The sequence below is a fragment of the Heliangelus exortis genome, chromosome 13 (assembly GCF_036169615.1).
Source record: "Heliangelus exortis chromosome 13, bHelExo1.hap1, whole genome shotgun sequence".
Taxonomy (NCBI): Eukaryota; Metazoa; Chordata; class Aves; order Apodiformes; family Trochilidae; genus Heliangelus; species Heliangelus exortis.
In genome coordinates, this window is record NC_092434.1 from 17066486 (window position 1) to 17089627 (window position 23142).

General features: G+C 44.3%; 1 protein-coding gene across 1 annotated transcript in view; it reads left to right on the forward strand.

Moving 5' to 3' along the window:
• The window catches only part of GLG1 (golgi glycoprotein 1), a 97211-nt gene that overhangs the window by 68301 nt on the left and 5768 nt on the right, over window positions 1–23142 (forward strand). Inside the window, exons 8-21 of the mRNA XM_071757070.1 lie at window positions 2084–2298; window positions 7115–7236; window positions 7859–7960; window positions 9716–9869; window positions 12502–12639; window positions 14236–14322; window positions 15156–15218; window positions 15875–15988; window positions 16395–16483; window positions 17331–17448; window positions 18394–18486; window positions 19026–19163; window positions 21177–21300; window positions 22254–22396. Of these exons, the coding sequence (XP_071613171.1) occupies window positions 2084–2298; window positions 7115–7236; window positions 7859–7960; window positions 9716–9869; window positions 12502–12639; window positions 14236–14322; window positions 15156–15218; window positions 15875–15988; window positions 16395–16483; window positions 17331–17448; window positions 18394–18486; window positions 19026–19163; window positions 21177–21300; window positions 22254–22396 (1700 nt within the window). The remainder of the gene's footprint in view (window positions 1–2083; window positions 2299–7114; window positions 7237–7858; window positions 7961–9715; window positions 9870–12501; window positions 12640–14235; window positions 14323–15155; window positions 15219–15874; window positions 15989–16394; window positions 16484–17330; window positions 17449–18393; window positions 18487–19025; window positions 19164–21176; window positions 21301–22253; window positions 22397–23142) is intronic.

Genomic DNA, 23142 nt, shown 5'->3' on the forward strand with positions numbered 1-23142 from the left:
TTTTCCCCCTTGGCATGCAGCTGGTGGGTGGGTTGGGATCCAGCAGCAGGGCTGCATGCAGTGCCCCTGGCACAGGAGGAGGGAAAGGCTGCAGTAACAGCATGAGCAATCTATGCCTTTGTGAGTTTGAGTAATTCTTTGCTTCTCATTGATGTGGAAAAGATGTGTGCTGTTTGTGGGCTGTTTCTTTCCTTCTCCCTACAGCAAGGCAGATGCTTTCCTGAAATTCATGCAGAAAACTGCTGTTCAGTGATTAATTTCCACTTCCATGGTGTGAAATAGGTTCTGCAGCATGTGGCTCCTGCAGGAAGCATAACCCAGGAGAACACTGATCATAGAATCACAGAATGGGCTGGGTTGGAAGGGAGCTCAGAGCTCATCAAGTCCAACCCTTGATCCACTCCCCCCCGTGGTTCCCAGCCCATGGCACTGAGTGCCACATCCAGGCTCTTTGGAAATATCTCCAGGGATGGAGAATCCACCCCTTCCCTGGGCAGCCCATTCCAATGCCTGAGCACCCTCTCCAGCAAGAAATTCTTTCTAATGTCCAACCTAAACCTCCCCTGGCACAACTTGAGACCTCTTGTGCCCTCTTGTCTTGCTGAGAGTTGCCTGGGAAAAGAGCCCAACCCCCCCCTGGCTCCAACCTCCTTTCAGGGAGTTGGAGAGAGTGATGAGGTCTCCCCTGAGCCTCCTCTTCTCCAGCCTCAACACCCTTGAGCATCCAGGGAAGAGCTGACCTGTACTGCATGACTGCAGATCCACTAAACATTTTCAGCTGTTCTTCAAGAGTAGCTCCTGTAATGTGAAAAGTAAAATAAGGTTCTAATTTTTCAGGAATCTGTTTGGTTTTGTTTTTTTTTTTTTTTTTCAAATCCACGTATTGGATCCATAGGCTGTTTTACAGGTTTTATTAAATATTAGGAGCTACCATAGTGGTTTTAAGCTAGAACATAGAAAATTCCATCTCAGCATGAGGAGAAACTTCTTACCTGTGAGTGTGAGGGAGCTCTGGCCCAGGCTGCCCAGAGAGGTTGTGGAGTCTCCTTCTCTGGAGCCTTTCCAACCCCCCTGGATGTGTTCTGTGTGTCCTGCCCTGGGTGACCCTGCTGGGGCAGGGGGGTTGGACTGGATGAGCTCCAGAGGTCCCTTCCAGCCCCTGACATTCTGTGACTCTAAGGGACATTGGCTTGGTGGCAGGGAGTGTCCATGCCTGGGTGGCAGTGAGGGTGAGCAGCTTGGTGGCACTGAGGGACACTGTCTCAGGAGCAGTGGAGAGAGTGCTGGCTCCTCTCAGGGGTGCCCAGGCCATGGAGCCCTGGGGCAGCCCCACACCTGGCAGGGGTGGCTCAGGTCCCCAAAGCCCCGGGGTTTGTTTCTGGCAGTGCAGCCCTTGTCCTGCCCTAAACCTCCAGAGCCCCCAGACCCCCCTGGATGTGTTCCTGTGTGGCCTAGGTGATCCTGTGTGTCCTGCCTAGGTGATCCTGTGTGTCTTGCCTAGGTGATCCTGTGTGTCCTGCCTAGGTGATCCTGTGTGTCCTGCCTAGGTGATCCTGTGTGTCCTACCTAGGTGATCTTGTGTGGCTAAGGTGATCTTGTGTGGCTAAGGTGATCTTGTGTGGCTAAGGTGATCCTGTGTGTCCTGCCTAGGTGATCCTGTGTGGCTAAGGTGATCCTGTGTGTCCTGCCTAGGTGATCCTGTGTGTCTTGCCTAGGTGATCCTGTGTGTCCTGCCTAGGTGATCCTGTGTGTCCTGCCTAGGTGATCCTGTGTGTCCTGCCTAGGTGATCCTGTGTGTCCTGCCTAGGTGATCCTGTGTGTCCTGCCTAGGTGATCCTGTGTGTCCTGCCTAGGTGATCCTGCTGTAGCAGGGGGGTTGGACTGGATGATCTCCAGAGGTCCCTTCCAACCCCTAATATTCCATGATAACAACTGGGTTAATCCCAGCAGGGTTGCTCTGACCAGTCTGGCTTTGTCCACAGCGTGGGCATCATCCTTGTTCCTCCAGCCCGATGGAAGCGTAGCTCAAGAAGGGCTCTTTGAACCTTTCCTACTAAATCCCATTTTTCTCCTCTGGGCTCAGGTCGCCAAGTGAGCAGTGAGTGCCAGGGGGAGATGCTGGATTACCGGCGCATGCTGATGGAAGACTTTTCCCTGAGCCCAGAGATCATCCTGAGCTGCCGGGGGGAGATCGAGCACCACTGCTCGGGGCTGCATCGCAAGGGCCGCACCCTGCACTGCCTGATGAAGGTGGTGAGGGGTGAGAAGGGCAACGTGGGGATCAACTGTCAGCAGGCGGTAAGATGCCTCTTTTTTTATGCCTTTTTTTTTCCTTTTGTTCCCTGTCACATCACTTGGAGGTTGCTCCAAGTGAAGATGGTAACTTCAAGGAAGTTACTGGGTGCCAGCCGATGAACCTAGTTCTGGTTTCATCACCACAAAATCATCCTGAAGAACACTCACAGAACACTGTTAGTTTATGCAATAATTCACATAACAGTAGTTAAGATGGGATACAAGTTCATGCTTCCCAAAGAGTCCATGCACTACTGATTAAGCTAGACAAGCAGAAATTAGGAATTCTCACCTAGTGTTAGATTCCCTTGGGGTACACATTGTACTTCTCCATCTTTCATCATCACCCACCAAGTGTGTGAGTGAAAGCAACCCCACGAATAGGTTTGCCTTTGCCTGAGACAGGAAAAACCCAAACTGTTTTCCCTAGCAGATTCTTTTCATGCACCACAGGCACTTTGCCCCCATCTGCTGTGTGTAGAAGATCTGACTGAGCAGGACCAGCTCGATTGATGGAACCCCTGGTATTAACTAACCAGGTAGCTTTTGCCAAGTGCTTGTCCCAGTTTTTGGAAGTTCCACCACCCATTGCCTTTAAGGTAGTTTTTAACAGTCCATTGTACCTTTCAATTTTACCTGAGGCTGGTGCATGATGGGGGATATGGTATATCCACTCAATACCATGTTCTTTGGCCCAGTTATTGATAAGACTATTTTTGAAATGAGTTCCATTATCTGACTCAGTTCTTTCTGGTGTACCATGTCTCCACAAGACTTGTTTCTCTAGGCCCAGAATAGTGTTCTGGGCTGTGGCATGAGGCACAGGATATGTTTAGAGTTGGTAAAAACACTGATTGCTCTGTTTAACATCTTGTGTCACAATGGAGGTGGTTCTGAAGGCAGTCCTGCTCAGCCAGGTACCAGTGAATCCTGGAGGAAGTTCTGTATGAAGTGTAACTTCAAGGCCATGGTATGAAGTAACTTGGTAGCTAACAGCACATTTATAATGGATTGGTTTGCTTTGGATTTGGCACTGGATCTCCAGTAGTTCTGCTCCTGCAGTTCTCAAGTCACATTACTTGCTCCAGGGTGCAAGGTGTAGAGAAACTTGGTTTTTAATAAGTGTTAAAATGCTGCCTGTCCTTCCCTTGTCCTGTCCTTGGAAGCACACTGAATCTGCTCAGAGCACCTTTCCACTTGCTTTTATTTATTTATTAAGGGTTGGACTTGATGATCTCAGAGGTCCCTTCCAACCCAGCCCATTCTATGATTTTTGCTGATTTATTCAGCTTAAAAAAATGGAACTTGAGGGCCAGGTAGTTCCATCCTTCTAATTGCAGCCACTGGAGGAAATATGTCATTCTTCTCCAAAATTCCTCTTAAAAATGGGATGATTCTTTGGCCTTTTTAAAACTCCAGTTTGGCCCAGATATGCAACCTGTTTGTAGTCAGCTTAAATTGAAAACAATTGTTTAGTTTTTGTTCAAACTCATTCCTGCTTAAACTCATTAGTGCTAATATTACATTTTTTGACTTAACATTTGCTTTCAATAACCCATGAGCCTGGAAAAAGGGAAGTCAGTGCTAAAAATGTCTAGGGAGTGTTAGTGTTGATGTTGAAATTTGAGATGTACACTCTTGACCTCTTGCCAGTTGGTGCATTTTATCAAAGATAAATTAATACCTATTAAATTTTTGTAAGGGGATTGGGTCCTTTTGTGATGAAGCTCATTTCTGCACAAATTCCAGGTGTGTGGTGCAGCAGCTGTAAAGTTTGAGTCATTTCTGCAGGGAGCTGTCATGACTTAATGCTTTGCAACATTAATGTGAAGAACCAAATAATTGTTTCTATTTAAATATGAAACTGAACTTGCTGCCTCAGAACTCTTATTATTTGAAAATTTTTGCAAGATCAGTTCATCTTGGGAATAACTTCTAGATCATGAAGTGCGTGTTCAGAACAAGTCGTTCAGAACAATACAGGGGGCCTCCAGAAGTCACAAATTATTTCAGACTTTTGGGGAAAAAGATGTTCATAGAAATCTATAGGATTTTGGGGTTTTTTCAGCTCACTTAAGCTTCTGCTTTATTTTTGAATGATAAGTTGATGCAGTAGCAGGGCTCGTCCATGACTCCTCTGCAAGTTGAATGATTTGTGTTCTGTTTTCTGTGCTTTTCTGCTGTCTGATAAAGCACTTTCATTTCTTGGCTAGCAGTAAGCAGTAGGAATAGTCCTGAAACTCTTTAGACACTCTTCCCAAGGCAGTTTGCATGAGGAAATAAGAATGGGAAGCATCTGATTGGGATCTGGTTTTACTTACTGTCCTGTTTTTCAAAGTTTTCTGACTGTTTGCCTGTCACAGTTTCATGCTGGGCCAGAAATTATCTGACTGAGAGATGTTCTCTGTTAAGTCCCTCCCTGATAAAGAAAGGAGAGAGAGTAAGGGAGAGAAACTGATGGGTTGGAAACCAAACTGCACAGCTTTAATGAAGCAGTAATGATAAAAAGGAAAAAATACTAAATAACTACAAATATACAGGAAAAACAATGCCACTATTGTAACCTTTCCCCCCAAGTAACATTCCCATCACCATGGGCAGCCCTGGGAAAGTCCAGGCTGGAATCCTGGGGTCAGCAGGGGTTGGGAGCTGGAGGCAGGAACACACAGATCCAGGCTGGAATGGATCAGGAGCACAGGCAGAGGAACAGACAGAATCCTCCCAGGATGCTGAAGGGAACAGGGAGAGGGGAAGAAGGGGAAGCAGGAAGGGGTTTGACCCTTGTGATGCCTCAACTTTATCCTGAGTGTGAGGTGTATGGGATGGAATCCTCTGATAAATTTTTGTCATTATCTTGTCTGCTCCTAAATAAGAGTAGCTTACAGTTTCTCAGCTTCTCTGATGCTTTTTTTCCTTCTCCTTTCTGATCTTAGAGCTGTACCCCTGAAAGATTCCTGGATGGTGTTTAGGTGCAGGCTTTGAAAGGTGGAAGATAAAATTGTCACTGTTGCTTTTGATTTAGTTGTGCTGAGGGCCAGTAACCAAACCCATGAAGTGTCTGTCAAGATTTTAGCAACCCAGACAAATGCTGGTGTGCAGTTGCCTTCTAAGCAGCTCTCTTACTATTTGCTTGCAGATTTGGTCTTCAGGAATTCACAGCTTGGTGGGAAATGAAGTGGGACAACTCGGGCTGAGTGATGGCCCAAAAATCTACCCTGCTTCTCAAAACTATAGATTGAGACTGTGAGATTTACCCAAATTCCCTTCCTGTGGCCCAGCAGCTGCCTCTCAAATCCATGTTCAGGTGTCTGGATTTTGAAACTTAGTGCTGTGGCTGCTAATTATGTTTCTTTATTAATAAGAGAGAGTTATTTTTCTGAAGCTGTAATTAGAATAACTGCTTCATGAGAAGAAAGGTCTTGATTAGGCTGCTCATTCTGTATTTACCTATGAGAACTGAAAGCATTTGGAAGTTTCAACAGGAGTGCAGCTTCAAGTTCACACATCTGGTCTCTAAATCTTTGGGAAGTTTTTGTTCTCAGCTTTCACTTATACCATGGCTTCTCTTAAGTAGATGAAAACTGATGCCTTGATTTTGTTGTATATGCATATAGATACAATATATACTTTTATAATATTTAATAATTGCATAGTTTTACCTTTTTATATATTAAACATTGTTTAATATAGACTGAATTGTGATAACCCTGGCTTCCAAAAGGTTGAGCAGGCATTCTTGAAGAAACTGTATGTCATGGGTCAGCAGAACAGGATGTTTTAGCATATATTTTAGTAAAACTTTTGAGTCCTCTCCAGGCTATTAAAAATGTTTTTCAGCTTTGTTAGTAGTTAGGCAACTGGTCTTTAAACACTGAGGGGGTTTCAGTTTATCAGGTTTATCAGTTATCAGTTTATTATGCAGGTCATCTTCATGGAGGGGGGATAAATTTGCATGTTTATCATCAGCCACATGGGATGAGGATGGATCACAAACACAGTATTTGAATTTTACCAGTTCCATTTTGTAAGTTGGTTATGCTGACCATATCCTTGGCTGCAGCAAGAGAAGGGGGGCCAGCAGGTTGAGGAAAAGGTGATTCTCCCCCTCTGCTCTCGTGAGACCCCACCTGGAATGGACCCCACCTCTCCTGTGAAGACAGACTGAGAGAATTGGGGTTATTCAGTCTGGAGAGGAGAAGGCTCTGAGGTGACCTTATTGGAGCCTTGAAGTATCTGAAGGGGCTACAAGAAAGCTGGGGAGGGACTTCTTAGGATGTCAGACAGTGGTAGGACATGGGGGAATGGATTCAAAATAGAGGAGGGTAAATTTTAGGATTTTAGGAAGAAGTTCTTCACCATGAAGGTGGTGAGACACTGGAACAAGTTGGCCAGAGAGGTGCTGGAAGCCAAATCCCTGGAAGTTTTTAAGGCCGGGCTGGACAGGGCTCTGAGCAACCTGATCTAGTGGGAGGTGTCCCTGCCCATGGCAGGGGGATTGGAATGAGATGATCCTGAAGATCCCTTCCAGCCCTGCAGGTTTTGTGATTCTGTACAAGTGGTCCAAGTGACTTTCAGTCAGCTGCTCTCATCCAGTATTCCTGGGCTGCTTTCTAAGGATCATCAGGGCTCAGCAGCACTGAACTCCCGTGTCTGGCGATCGAGTTGGCGAGCACAAAGCATTTGAAACAAGCATCTGTAGAGCTGAGGTCATACCTGTCTGTGTTGTTCCTGGCACGGAATTGCCACGCTGAGAACTTTAAAGTGCTCTCATTTCTGATGATTATTGTTTGTTTCCTTATCTGCAATTCCTTTCTTGCAGCTTCAGACACTGATCCAAGAAACGGACCCTGGTGCAGATTACCGCATCGACCGGGCTCTGAACGAGGCCTGTGAGTCAGTGATCCAGACTGCCTGCAAGCACATCCGTTCTGGAGACCCCATGTAGGTGACTCTTGGGGGCAGGGAGGCTCTGTTTCTGTTGGGGCATCTGTGAAGGTTGGGTAGCTGACCAGTAGAGGTAATAAAACCCATCCAGAAATGACACACTCCAACCCGTACAGCAGTCTGTACAGCACTGGAAGTGTGAACTGAGCTCTGTCTTCATTCTTGCCTTATAAACTACTCATTTTTATAACAAGACTGTTCTAGCACTGGTGAAAGATGTAGCTATCTCATGTTCTCAGTGTGTAATGTTTTGTGCTAATTCCTCTTGCTATGTAAATCTTCAGTAATACAGTAACAAGCCTTGAAAGGTCACCCAGGTAAACCTATACGGAAGAGACAAATGTCTCCTTTATCTTCAGGACTGATAGATACTGTCTCCTGAGCCAGATTTTATGTAATATATTCCTTATTATTTTGTCATAGATCAGACTTGCTGAGATAACTGAAGCCATGGGATTTAGGAGAGTGGAATTGTGGTATTCAGTTGTTTTAGGTGTAATCTTTTTGAAGGAAGAGAAAGATCATTTATGGTCCCGTGGAAAGATTGATGTGGCAACACCTTTACAAGGAAGCCCAGCATGACTGGAACACTCTGTTGCCTTTTTTCTTCTGTTTTCAGGATTCTCTCTTGCCTGATGGAACACTTGTATACTGAGAAGATGGTAGAGGACTGTGAGCATAGGCTCCTGGAGCTCCAGTATTTTATATCTCGTGATTGGAAGTGAGTACTGTAAAAGAAGATTTGTCCTCCCTTGATGCTTGTATTTGGTGTTTGTGTGAACTGCAGTTCCTTGTAAAGCAGTGTAGTTTATGCATGTTCAAAAGAGGACTTTTTGAGCAGGTCTGCAGGGCATTAATGGTTGTCTAGGACAGTAGAAGCAAAAGGTGCTCAGTAAAACAAAGTGTGGTGCCCACTTAAATCAGGTACTCACTTAGCAATGATACAAAGCATCTCAAGTTTGAGCTCTGAAATTCAGTGCATCTTGAATTAAAGGGAGTCTCTCTGGCCAGAGTGAAGCTGAAGGTGGAAACTGGTTTTATCTGCTCTGAATGCTGCAGTAGGGGAGTGAAGAAAACCAAATACTAATTATAACAAAGAGCCACTGTGCCAGAGATTCCCTACTTCCATTTCTGCCTTTTTTCAAATTCTCTAGGTGTGATTATATCCAATAGAGCAGGTGTAATTCCTTTTGGAGCACTGTTTTTCCATTTTTCTCATACAAAAATGGCAGTGCTTTGGTTTAAATATATGCAGAGCCTGAGTATCCACGTGGATTAAGGGTGAGAGAAATAAATTTGATAAGTGTGCCCAGTGAGGGAAGAGTAAGTGTTTGGCTTTTCTTGTGGAGCAGATGGAGAGCTGAGGATGTAGGGTACATCAAATGGGGTTACTTCTAGAACTGGAGTAATTGTTCTCAGTGACCACAAGGAGTGTAAGACAAGTCATGAGCTTTGCTTGCTGTGAAGGGTATTCAGATTGAACTTTAAGAAAATCTGACTCACAGCTGTATTTATAGGAAGCATGGCCAGGACTTAAGAGCTGACATGGTCTGTGAACCTCCTGCTATTTAAAAAAAATGGGGCTTCATTGACCAGAGTGTTCAGGGCTTTTTGGCTGATTGTGTAGTCATCTCACTTGTTGTCTCCATGAGAAGACAAGAATACTCTAGGTTTTTTTCCCTTCTCTTTGTTTTCTCTCAGTGCTGGTTCTGCCTGTGCCATGTTGTCAGCAGGTAATTTGTTGATTGAACAAAACTTAAGTGACTGGAAGAACAAAGATTGAGTATTTGCATTTTATTGGGAATAAAGATAATTCTAATTCCCATTGCCAGCTGGGCAACATTAGCTCATCTTTCTTGTTTAACTACCATTTCTTAAAGTTTTCTTACAAAAACTATTGTATTAACTATGTGCTCAGCACAGATCCATGGAGTAGGAATGGTTTTCTTACTTTACTATTTATCTGTGTAATTGTGTCCACTGCTATCACTTGATGTTTTCTCCTAAAGCCTTGCAGAAACCTGAAGTTTCCATTTTGGAAAGCTGGCAATATCTCACTTCCTTTCATGGGATTAGATGTCACCTTAGGAGATCTACACTTGCATTTTTCTTGTATGCAAAAGCAAGGGATGTCAAGTCTTCAGTTAGCTCAAACCCAGAGCAGACAATAATTAATCTAACTCAGAATTTTGGGAAACTGACATTTCAAAATGTCAGCAGTACAGAGAACCTGTAACATTACACAAGCAAAACACAAGCAAGTTTTAGGACATCAGGGAGCTGCTTTCTTTTCTCATGAGTCAGCATCTAGCTGGCATGTTGCAGAAGAGGGGGGGGGGGGAAGACTTCAGGAGGCCTTGAAGATTTAATCTTTGTGTATTTCTGCAACATAATGGAGCTGTTTACAAACTGAGTGATGGGCATTTTGCCCCCTGTTTATTCAGTTGGGTGCAAGCTGTTACTTTTGTGTTTGCAGACTGGATACAGTCCTGTACCGCAAGTGCCAGGGAGACGCCTCCCGTCTCTGCCATACCCGAGGCTGGAATGAAACCAGTGAGCTGATGCCTCCAGGAGCTGTTTTCTCCTGTTTGTACAGGCATGCCTACCGTACAGAGGAGCAGGGCAGGAGGGTGAGTGGTGCAGTGCAAGTGCTGCTCTTTCCTCTCTGCCAAAACTCTGCCAAAACTTTCCTCTCTAGGGCAACCGGGCTGGTGAAGGGATCCAGCACAGATCCTATGAGGAAGGGCTGAGGGAGCTGGGGGTGTTGAGGCTGGAGAAGAGGAGGCTCAGGGGAGACCTCATCACTCTCTCCAACTCCCTGAAAGGAGGTTGGAGCCAGGGGGGGGTTGGGCTCTTTTCCCAGGCAACTCTCAGCAAGACAAGAGGGCACAAGAGGTCTCAAGTTGTGCCAGGGGAGGTTTAGGTTGGACATGAGAAAGAAAGAATTTCTTGCTGGAGAGGGTGATCAGACACTGGAATGGGCTGCCCAGGGAAGGGGTGGATTCTCCATCCCTGGAGATATTTCAAAAGAGCCTGGATGTGGCACTCAGTGCCATGGGCTGGGAACCACGGGGGGAGTGGAGCAAGGGTTGGACTTGATGAGCTCTGAGGTCCCTTCCAACCCAGCCCATTCTATGATTCTATGATTCTATGAAAAGGGCTGTATGTGCATTTGGAAGCTGGACACAACCGAGCTAAAACTGCAAGAACTCGCAAAAAAGCATTTGCATTATGTGGTACTTGCACTGCTTCTGGTGCCCAGCTCCTCCTCAAGTGTTTCTCTAAGGTCTGTGTTGTTCTGGGAAGGCAAAATGAGTACTGTGTTCAATTCTGAGTAGTGTGTCCAGTTCTGGAGTCCCCAGGAGCAGAAGGACACAGAGCTCCTGGAAGGTGTCCAGAGCAGAGCCACTGAAATGCTCAGAGGGCTGAGCAGCTCCCTGGGAAGCCAGGCTGAGGGCTTGGGGTTGTTCAGCCTGGAGAAGAGGAGGCTCCCAGGTGAGCTCAGAGCAACCTTCCAATATCTGAAGGGGCTACAAGAAAGCTGGGGGAGGGCTTTGGACACGGGGGGGTAGGGAGAGGACAAGGGAAATGGGTTAAAACTGAAAGAGGGGAGATTGAGGTTGGACATGAGGAAGAAATTCTTTAATCTGAGGGTGGTGAGACACTGGAACAGGTTTTCCAAGGAACTTGGGGCTGCCCCATCCCTGGCAGTGTCCAAATCCAGGTTGGATGGGGCTTGGAGCAACCTGGGCTGGTGGGAGGTGTCTCTGCCCATGCAGGGGGTTGGGACTGGGTGAGCTTTAAGGTCTCTTCCAACCCAAACCAATCTGGGATTCTATGGAAACAGCCACATCCAGATGTGAGAGCTGCATGCCAGGGGGAACTGTGTGCTGACAACAAGTTGGTTCTCAGTGTAAGTTCTCCTCTTTGTCTTTCCAAAGAGTACACACCTCCTTGGAGACACCTAGCATAGCTGCAAAAATGATTTTATGCAAAAAGAAGTTCCAAGCCCAGCCTTCCTAGGCTGTTTCTGATTAAATTTGGAATTGAGTACAACTTCAGATTATGCCCCATTTAACTCTTCCTCTTGATTTAAATCCAATTCTTAAGAGCATATTGTACTGATAAATGTGCTTATGCAGTGTTTAAAGAAGGCAGTAGGGATCTGACTTTCTGCCCTGCAATCTGGAGATCCACCATAATGACATTTATTTGGTTCAGAGCTACTCTTTCCAAGCTTGCTGCCCTCATGCCTTTATCCAGGCCCTCCCTTGAAAGCAGCTGGGAACTTGGTTCCATTTCTTTTGACATTTTAGTGTACACAGCCCTAGGAGTTTCAGTGGGTTTACACAATAGCCTGCTTTAAAAATTAATTTCTGCTGCTTGATTTAAAAGGTCTTTTGTGGCAGAGGTCAAGTATTGATTGAAAGCATCTCTTTTAGGAATATTTTTTTAATGCTGTTCCTGAGTCTGCTGACTTGAGAATTTTTAATTCTATTTTATATTAGTGCTGACCAAAGAAATCAATAGTCAGCCTGCAAATAGTCTATCAAGAAAGAGAAAGGGCTTTTAAATGTGCTTTTCTTGTGGAAAGTAGGCTAAGAGAGCAGCTGTCATTTTGAAATCTAGCATTTCAAAGCAGACTCATTAGATCTGTACTTTTTTTTTTTTTTCCAGTGCTGCCCACAAAAGGCTTCCAGTGCTTTGGATTTTTAAATGTATGACCTGGCAAGACCTGTGTCAGTATCCCTTGATTTTTCTACAACTTATTTCTTCCTCAGCCTTTGCAAATGCTGGCTCTGATGTGCTGCAGTGGGGATTGCTGAGAAGAAATCCCAGCTGGACTACACTGCCTCATCCTGTCCTTCCCTTGCAGTGCTGAGGGCATTTTTTTTAAGGCTTTTTTCTCCAGAAGGAATCTGAAACTTTGCATGAAGGGGGGGCAGGGCAGCAGATAACCTTAGCAGCTGCTTTGACATCTCATTTCAAAAGCAAAGTGAAGGTTTCAGAGTGTCAGGTTAATTTTAGTTCAATGAAAGGAGCTCCAAACTAAATGACAAAGCTTCAAGCTCTCTCGGAGCCTGACTCGCTTGCAGGGGCCAAGCAGCACAGGAATTCTGCACTCTCTGGGATTGCCCCTTGGGATTTGTGGCCACTCTCAGGATGTCACCTGGCAGCATCTTGTTTGTGTTGTCTGGAGTTAGAGGCCCCATGTTAAATGAGGCTAAATTAGATGCTAAATGCTCTTTGCATTCCTTGCAGCTATCACGAGAGTGCAGAGCAGAAGTCCAGAGGATCCTCCACCAGCGTGCCATGGATGTGAAGCTTGACCCAGTCCTCCAGGACAAGTGCATGATTGAGCTGGGGAAGTGGTGCAATGAAAAAACAGAGACAGGACAGGTACTGCAGCACTGCTATTCAGTTGCTAAGCTGGAGGAGAGGGAAGGGCAAGAGAAAGTGTCAGGGTTTAACACTGGCCTGGCAATTAAACCGAGTAACAGACGCTCTCTATTAATCTCTCTCTTCTCCCTGATAAAGAAAGGAGAGAGAATAAGGGAGAGAGACTGATGGGTTGGAAACTAAACTGCACAGCTTTAATGGAACAGTAATGATAAATAGGAAAAATTACTAAATCTATACAAATATACAAGAAAATGGATACCACATTCCTCCCCGCTCTCCCCCAGTAGCTCTCACGTCACCACTGAGGCTGCAGGGCAGCCCTGGGAAAGTCCAGGCTGGAATCCTGGGGTCAGCAGCAGTTGGGAGCTGGAGGCAGGAACACACAGATCCAGGCTGGAATGGATCAGGAGCACAGGCAGAGGAACAGACAGAATCCTCCCAGGATGCTGGGGGAAGGAAGGGAAGCAGGAAAGGCAGGAAGGGCAGGCAGCCGGAAGCTGGAAATCTGGCTTGGCCCTTGTGATCCCTCCAATTTATCCTGAGGATGAGGTGTATGGGATGGAATCCTCTGTTTGGTCAATTCTGGCATCTCTCTTGTCTGTTCCTCCCCAAAGGAGGCTGCAGGTGGGACCTCTTTGTGTTTTCCTCAGAGCTGAGCAGTGTCCCTGGCTCTGCACACCAGTCTCTAGCAGTAACTATAAACATCAAGTGTTATCAGTCCTAGAAGCACACCCTATCTGAAAAACATGCTGTAAATTTCAGCAAGTGCAACTACTTACAGGAGACTTAGCTGAAAGCAAAAGTACAAGACAGAAAATCACCTTTATCCTGGCCCAAACCAGAACAGAAAGGATAAAAGGACATCTTGTTCTTAGCTGCCTCTTTACATCTGAGAATATATTAAAAATGACTGCAGTTTGAAACGTGATCTACACTAGTCTGGGAGATGGAGGTGATACCAAAAAAGCTTTGCTTGTCTTCTGTGGGTTCCTATGTGTAGCAGAATGAGAAGGAGCAAGGGGATAGTTAAAAAGAAAAGGGCTTCAATGAAGTAACCCCACCCCACCCTGACTCTATTTGTAATATTCTGGTACAAGCTTGACATTTCCCACATAAACTTTATCCCATATACATTTGGCAAATGCTGACAGGCTTCCTGTGTTTATACAGAACTCAACTAACATATGCTGCTGCTTAACAAAGTTTCAACAAATACTTTCATGTGAAATTGCTGTAGGGGAGGAGCCATTCAGCATCAGAGCCAGTAGAGCAGACACCATTGGCTTTTTGAAGTGCCCCTGGTAGCTTGTAGCTTGAGTTCTTGAACTCTCATTAAGGTTATGTGGAGGTCAAATGAAATGTGATATTCCCGAAGTGAAAGGACATAGTGCAGCTTTTGAGAACAAGCAGTGACATGTTCTACACCAACATTACCCATTGCTCCTATGGATCTGTGTTCTGGGAGTGCCAGGAAAGGAGTTAAATGAGATTCAGGACTTTACAAGGAGGAGAGGGCAGTTTCAGGAGTGTTACAGTATTTCAAATTTTCAGATTAGGTCCTTGGATCACCCACTAAAATGTCTGGTTTTGTAGGAGCTGGAATGCCTTCAAGACCATCTTGATGACTTGGTGTCTGATTGCAGAGACATAGTGGGAAACCTCACTGAGCTGGAGTCTGAGGTGAGTGTTTTTTCAGCTTGGTATAAAAGGAAAAGTTGGGCATGTCTAATTAAGCATGTCCTCTTGGGAATGATGAAAAAAGTGAGGTTAGAGTAGCTGCAGAAATGCAGAGAGCATCCATTCTACTCTGTGCAATGTCAGTTCTCATGTGGGGCTCTTGAGAAAGAGAAGTGAGCAATGATTCAAGGTTTTAGGCTGATGTTGACATTTTTCCTGCTTAAATCAGTTATGGTACTGAAGCTAAGATTTCTTGCACAGGTCAACCCAGTTACCTTTAGTCAAAGTATCTCATGGAACTTCATTTTTTTGTCTTGCTTACAGGTAGTTTTGAGCACCATATTTCTAATTCCTTCTCCCTGTCCCAAAATTTTTGCAAGAAGTAATCAGAGGTCTTCATTTACTTATTTGTGAAGCTGTATATCTGACTCTCTTGCTCCAGACTGTTCCCCATATCTCTTAAAACTTAACCTCATGCCTTAGGGAAAGCTTCCAGCCAGTGGTTACAGAATTAAGTGTTCAGAACTAACTCTAACTCCTGCCTTTGCTTAGGTGTAAGGTGGTTTCTAGTGCTTTAGCATCCAGTTCAGAAAAGGTTGGCTGAAATATCCAAGCAATGAGTTTCTGGGAAGACCCTTAAGCTGGAAGGCCTCCCACATTGTTGACAAGAATGAACCCCTAGGATTTCCAGAACTGAAGGGCAAAGTTTGTCTGGATTGCATCTTTCAAAACTCTGTAAATGAGGTTGAGTTTTAACTTCTTATCACAGGATTTTGTGCAGAGCCTTTTTGCTTGTCCATTTGCTGTGAAAATGAACTATTGCCTGTTTTCTGCAGGACATTCAAATTGAAGCCTTGCTGATGAGGGCCTGTGAGCCCATTATCCAGACTTTCTGTCATGTGAGTACTGGGTAACAGTGTGGGAACTCAGTGTGGGAAAGGTTGGAGGTTTTTAAAATTAGTTCTTGATGTACTTGCTACACTTTGAGAGTAAATAAGACATAAGCAGTTAGAAAAGTCTCTAATTAAAAAACCACCATGAACCAAAAATTCTAAGTTTCATCTAGTACTTCTGCTGCTCTCAGAGTCCTTGCCTAAAAGCTAAGATTTGAAGATGAAAATTGCCCTGTAATTAGAAAAATCACTCTACAGTGGATTAAAAGCTAAACTTTTTCCCTTCCCTCTTGCCTGCAATCAGTGTTTCCAGCCAATCCCAGCTGTGCAGCTGCTCAGCATTGCTGAAATAACTTCTCAGGTTGTGCTAGGATTGGGTGGTAGCTACATAACACTGAAAGCACCTGATTAATGCTTCATGTGTGCATCAAATCTCTCCAGTGTGTTCTCCTTAGCCTAAAGTGTGCATGTGCCAGAGATGAGTCTTTTCTGGACTGTATCTGTAAATATTCATGGTAAAACTCTTGTGGTTCATTCATGGTGCCTCTAAGCTGACAGTAGAGTAAATTCCAATATCTCCTGTTCACAGGGGGCTAAAAAGGAGCATGAAAATCATGACCTGTGAGTGTAGCTCATTTATAAGCCTTTCATCTCTTCTTTAGGAAGTTGCAGATAACCAGATTGATTCTGGGGACCTGATGGAGTGTCTAATACAGAACAAACACCAGAAAGAAATGAATGAAAAATGTGCAATTGGAGTTACTCATTTCCAGCTGGTAAGCAGCACTTCACTGTCAGTGGAAACCTGGTCTGTTTGCTGGGGGTGTTGACAAGATTTAACTAATCATGAAATTCCTCCTTTGATACTGATTTCCCAAAGGCCTCTTGTGAATTCAGACAGCTGTATTTGCATGCCTGGTCACTAATAGTGACATAAATGGTCACTGCTGGAGATGATTTATGTTCAGGACCTCTTTCCTTCCTGGCATATGGTAGTTTGAGTCCCAGCATCTTCAGCAGTGGAGCATCCCCTTTACTTCCATTTTACTAATTTGTGGGCAAAAGCATTTGCTGATTGTATGATTCAACAAGTGTTCTTTTGGGGCAACATTTTTTTTTTTTTTTTTTTTTTTCTTCCAGGTGACCAAAGTTGTTTTTTTTTTTCTCATTTCTCTCTTGCAGGTTCAAATGAAAGATTTTAGGTTCTCATACAAGTTTAAAATGGCTTGCAAGGAGGATGTGCTGAAACTTTGCCCCAACATCAAAAAAAAGTATGTAGCACCTGACCCACCAGCAATCTGATTGTAGAAATATATAATAAAGTTACAGGATATTTCATGGCAGGACAGAAAACTCTGGACTTCCTTTAAAGGCTGATTTGTTCTGTATTTTCCCTCAGTGACTGTGTTCTTCAAATGCTTAAGGTGGAGGTGTTGCCTGCCTCCTTAAAATTACTTCTTTATTCTTGCAAACAAACCTGTCCTCTATTTCTCTGTCTCTGAAAACACCTAATAATTCTGATTAGTGGACTGCACATCCTGGGATGTTTTATATCCTTGGTAGATTCATCATCTAAGATGCAGGCTGCCACTGTTCAGTTGCTGATGTGGGAAGGGAAAATATCCCTCTTGTTTTACCTGGTTTATTAATTCCTGTTTTTTTAATGGCTGACTGCAATGATGTAGGGCTGAATTACACACAAGGTCAGTGCTACTTGTGGATAGCAAGACTATTTGCATTTTATGATATAAATGCCCTTCCCATAATGCAAAAGGATTGTTTGCAGTACCACGTAGGTATTGACCTTCATCTGCTCCTGAGATGATGAAGTAAAGCTTTTCTGAAGTACATGATATAAGAGCAGAGGGCTTGCTGGGCAGAGTTGGGGGTGTGTGTGGATTTTTTAATATCTTCAGATCTAGATCCCATAAAATAGCAGCAGATTTAGGTTTTAATTGGGATCCAGTTACTCTTAAGTAGAGCTGTACCCACGCTACAAGTCGGACTTCGTGTTGTGTTTGGATTCTTGGGCTCAGGCTCTGATGTGGTGATCCTCCCCCAACCTTGGCTGCTCTGAGTGAAGGATGGGTGAGTAAAAAGCCTTTTTCTTTCCTGCAGGGTGGATGTAGTGATCTGCCTGAGCACAACTGTGCGCAATGACACTTTGCAGGATGCCAAGGAGCACAGGGTCTCTCTGAAGTGCCGCAAGCAGCTGCGAGTCGAGGAGCTGGAAATGGTAAACATGCCTTCCTCTGCCTGCTCTTCTGCTGAGCTCCTTGGTTTTAAAACTTTCTCATTTGTCCACCCTGGAAAAAAAAAGGAAGCTCGTTTGTAAGATGTATCTAATTTGGTTTTTCTGCTCTTCTTACAACCCGAGGCTCAGTTGTCCCTCACTGTGAAAGCAGTGATTGTCTGATGCCTTAAACACAGTCGTATGGAGGCTCAGGCAGGCTGAATGGTCACTGGAATTCCAGCTAGAACTGATGATGTTTAGTGTTAGATACCAGTGTGCTACACATGTTAATGCCCTTGCAGTCCTCTAGGAGAGAATAAAAGCTTCATTTTACAGACTGAGGGCACAAGCACAGATGAAGTAACTGGACTCCAGCTGCTCTAAGTGGCTCGGTGGATAAATAAGAGCAATATTTGTTCTGGGAGGCAAGGCTGCCTCTCAGCTTCCTGCTGCAGTGATAAACTCATGAGGTCTTTGTCTGGCAGATGTTTTAGAGCTTCACTCTAAGTAGCCTTACAGCAGAGGGTGCAGAACTCTTGCCTTTGTATGGAAGAACTCAAAGCAGGAATCTTCATTCATACCCTCCAGATCAACCAAGAGATGAGTGGTTATGAATATGTCCTTTAGCTTTCACATGGTTATTTTAGCTGTCTTGAACACTTTTGTGTTGATGCTCTTTTAGGAGGAACAGTGAAAACAACTAGGCAGCTCTAAAATTTGCTTTAAATCCTTTCTTCAGTATAAAAAGCCAGCTGGTCCACTGCATGGATTTGCAAAGTTGATTTCCCATTAACACCACTTGTTACACCCTTTAATACAAAGAAACTGACCTGCCTGTTGTGGGAGCTGCTTTTTTTGAGAATAGAGGGGCTCTAGTTAGTAGATTGACAAAGTTAAAATAGTCTTCAGAATCCTACTTAAAAGTTTATAATGTAATTTATCCTGCAGACAGAGGATATCAGACTTGAACCAGAACTGTATGAGGCTTGTAAAAGTGACATCAAGAACTACTGCCAAAATGTGCCCTATGGCAATGCTCAGGTAATTGATTTTATTAATAATTTAGAATTCAATTTGAACTTTGATTTTTTTAGAAGTTGTGAAGAACACCTTTTCCCCCGTGGGTGCAGCATTACATTATCATTTTGATATCACTGAAGTCTTCTGTTGGTATTTTGCAGTGTGCTTTATTTTCCCCCCTGGTTCCACAAGCATTAATATTCAGTCCATGTAAAGCTCTGAGCATTTTGTTCCCCAGTTAATGCTGGTTTTAAGCTGGTAGCAGCTGGTTACTGTGAATGTTGCTAAAGGTTTCTCAGCCATAATGTCTAAGAGGAAGTTTGGAGTTTTGGAATAAGTCCAAGTAGCCCTCTTAATCTTGTTAAACTGAACTAGAAGCAAGTCCTGGAAATGATCATTGGTAATTCATTTTGATAGATTCAGTTTGAAGATGCCAAGTTCATTGGCAACTTAACTGCAGAAACCAGAGGTAGCTGTTAGAGGAACACATAACTGTGCATTTGGAGCAGCATATGACAGAATCTTATCAACAGTTTTGTGGTTCTAATGCTGTGCTGTAGATTATTGAATGCTTGAAAGAAATCAAGAAGCAGCTGAGTACCCGGTGCCACCAGAAGGTGTTCAAACTGCAGGAGACAGAGATGATGGATCCAGAACTGGACTACACACTCATGAGAGTCTGCAAGCAGATGATCAAGGTAATGGTGGTGTGCTGATTGCAGAGGATGAGGTTGGGATCTAAGAGCTCTGCTGGTTTTGAGCTTCCCCAAAGGCATGTTACAAGACTGCTGTGGTGTTTCAGAAGTGTGATTGCTTTTTTGCAAAGTAATCTGTTTCTTAACTCTGAATCAGGCTGATTTCCTCAGGGCTCTTCTTCTCTTTCAACTTTACTTCCTCCAAGTAGCTGATCAAAGCTTATACACTAATAAATTTCTTCCCAAATGCCAGCAGAATTGAGGAGGAACTCTGCTGATTTCATCCCTTGGTTTGGATCTGGAGTGGCTTTTAGTAAAGGTGAAGAGCTTATGAATGCAGAGAGGAGTAGCATCCTCTCTTTGCTGCTGACCTGGTTGCTCACAGACTTTCATCAAACTGATAAAGCAGGCAAAAACATGACAGAACTTCAAATTAGAAATGCTGGGTTAAAGGGGTACCACTCAAAAAGCAGCAGGGGATGATGATACCAAGACAGTTGCTCTCCAGTACAGACAAATTTTTGTAAAGAGGACTGTAGCCTCACCAAAATGATGAGGATTAGTAAGTGTGACAGCCCTAACTTCTCCCAGAGAATTAGATTCTAACAAGAGAAATCAGTACCTTGCTCTGACTTTTGGTAAGCTGGATCACTTATGATTTCCTAGTTCAGGACACAAAAAGCTCAAATCAGTATCAGTGAGCAGTTTGCTGCTTTCTCATTCTGTATGGTCTTACTTTGGCCTGAGTGTTCCTAATGAAGTCTTTACCTGTCACTTCAGCCAGCCAGCATTTATGTAAATATGTGTATAGACTAAAAAATTCCCTTTTTAGTTTCTAAATTAAAGGAAAGCAAAAGTAGTTGAGTACTCAGCTGATCTGGTGGGTATTTCCTGCAAAGGGTGCTGTAATTTAAGAATAGAAGAGAAAGGCAAATTACTGTTGGTATTACCAACACAAGCTGTTGCATACAAGCCTGTCAAGAAGAAGACATGAAGAGAGGCAGAGGAAGTTGGGGTTGTTCAGCCTGGAGGAGAAGAGGCTCAAAGGTGACCTTAGAACAACCTTCCAATATCTGAAGGGGCTACAAGAAAGCTGGGGGAGGGCTTTGGACACGGGGGTGTAGTGAGAGGACAAGGGGAAATGGTTTAAAACTTGAAGAGGGGAGATTGAGGTTGGACATGAGGAAGAAATTCTTTAATCTGAGAGTGGTGAGACACTGGAACAGGTTTTCCAAGGAACTTGGGTCTGCCTCCTCCCTGGCAGTGTCCAAGTCCAGGTTGGATGGGGCTTGGAGCAACCTGGGCTGGTGGGAGGTGTCCCTGCCCATGCAGGGGGTTGGGGCTGGGTGAGCTTTAAGGTCCTTTCCAACCCAAACCATTCTGGGATTCTGTGAACCCACCACCCAATTCCCCTGCGAGTTTCACAGCTGTCAGCTGGGAATGTGTGTGAAGAGGAGGCTCCCAGGTGAGCTCAGAGCAACCTTCCAATATCTGAAGGGGCTCCAAGAAAGCTGGGGGAGGGCTTTGGACACGGGGGGGTGGGGAGAGGACAAGGGAAATGGGTTAAAACTTGGAGAGGGGAGATTGAGGTTGGAGATGGGGAAGAAATTCTTGAATTTGAGGGTGCTGAGCCCCTGGCCCAGGCTGCCCATGGAAGCTGTGGCTGCCCCATCCCTGGCAGTGTCCAAGTCCAGGTTGGATGGGGCTTGGAGCAACCTGGGCTGGTGGGAGGTGTCCCTGCCCATGCAGGGGGTTGGGACTGGATGAGCTTTAAGGTCCCTTCCAACCCAAACCATTCTGTGGTTCTGTGAGGATTGTGGCTCAGTGCTCAGTCCATGAGCAGGGATGCACTGACCATTCAGTCAGTTTAGGGAGCAGCTCTGTTCTGGTTTAGGCAGGAATTGTGTCTGCATCCTGCTGGGTTGGGTAGGTGGTTTTTATCTTCCATGTGAATTTTTTTCAAGTTCTTAGTGGTGAAACTTGATCTTTTTTTTTTTTTTTTTTTCTCTTCCCTAGCGATTTTGTCCAGAGGCAGACTCAAAAAATATGTTGCAGTGTTTGAAACAAAACAAGAACAGTGAAGTGATGGATCCAAAATGCAAGCAAATGATTACCAAGCGCCAGATCACACAGAACACAGGTACCCTCTTCTGAAGAAAACTTTCCTGCCTGAGCTGTTGGGTGGTGTGCATGGCTGAAAAAATTCACTTTATTTCATGGCTTCAAGTCAGTGCACACACTGACTTTATTCAGTCAAGTGTTTCAGGGTCACAATATGTTATTGGATCCCCTTTATTCCTGGAGTTCTTACTTCACAAGTTAAAATTATGGTGTGAAAATACACTATTTTTCCCACTATTTTTTCCCTGGTGCTATGATGTCAAACAGGAAATTTCTGCCAAATCCCTTTTGGAAGATTCTCTTCTTTTTCTGAGAGTTGAGAGAGTTATTTTAGAGTGGGGAAAAATCCTTGATCTTTGAATTAGACTTTATTTCTAAGGAGGAGCTGCACTGTCTTGCTTACTTTAAATTTTTGTATAACTACAAAAGCTCTGTTCTTGATCTCAGCTTGAAATCTTGGTAAGAATCTGTGTATGCCAGGCTTGTGTGAATGTGCCACCTTCTCATCTCTTCAAAATTTTTCCCTGGGATGACTAATTAGAACATTTATTACAAATAAGTAGCATAAGCATATCAGAAACAGATTTTAGTAATTACCTGTTCTGAGGATGTAAAGAGCTAAGGGCAGAGTGCAGCTTTTTCTGGCTTTGGCAGATATTCTGCACTGCAACAATTATGTAATATTAATACTTTGGGAGAATAAAATATGGGGGTTTTACTAGTTTGTCCTGCTTTTCCTTTTTCTTTGTTACTGTATTTATCAATATTTCTTTATTTTATGCTTTTGCAAGCAGCTCTTTGTAAAAGAGACAACTCATAGTGAGATACATGATGCTTAAGGTGATAACTCTATCACCTGGCATTTAAGAAAAATGAAATATTTGGTTTGATTTGTCTTTGTTTGGTGTGTAAGGTTCTGTTCACCTCAAGAGATGTGTGCTCTAAGGAGGTTCTCTTGTCTTCCCTGCTTAGATTACCGTTTAAATCCAGTCCTCAGGAAGGCATGCAAAGCAGACATCCCAAAATTCTGCCAGAACATCCTGAACAGGGCCAAGGATGACACAGAGTTAGAAGGACAAGTCATCTCCTGCCTCAAGTTGAAATATGCAGACCAGGTACTGGGACCGGTGTTGTTCAATATCTTCATCAACGACTTGGATGAGGGTATAGAATGTACCCTCAGCAAGTTTGCTGATGACACTGAGCTGGGAGGAGTGGCTGACACACCAGAAGGCTGTGCTGCCATTCAGAGAGACTTAGACAGGCTGGAGAGTTGGGCAGGGAGAAACATGATGAAATTCAACAAGGGGAAGTGTAGAGTTTTGCATTTGGGGAAGAACAACACGATGTCCCAGTATAGGTTGGGGGCTGAGCTGCTGGAGAGCAGTGGAGGTGAAAGAGACCTGGGGGTCCTGGTAGACAAGAAGATGCCCATGAGCCAGCAATGTGCCCTTGTGGCCAAGAAGGCCAATGGCATCCTGGGGTGCATTAGAAAGGGTGTGGTTAGTAGGTCAAGAGAGGTTCTCCTCCCCCTCTATTCTGCATTGGTGAGGCCACACCTGGAGTATTGTGTCCAGTTCTGGGCCCCTCAGTTCAAGAAGGACAGGGAAGTGCTTGAAAGAGTCCAGCGCAGAGCTACTGAGATGATTAAGGGAGTGGAACATCTCCCTTATGAGGAAAGGCTGAGGGAGCTGGGGCTCTTTAGTTTGGAGAAAAGGAGACTGAGGGGTGACCTCATCAATGTTTTCAAATATGTAAGGGGTGAGTGTCAGGGAGATGGAGTTAGGCTTTTCTCAGTGGTGACCAGTGATAGGACAAGGGGTAATGGGTGTAAATTGGAGCATAGGAGGTTCAAGTTGAA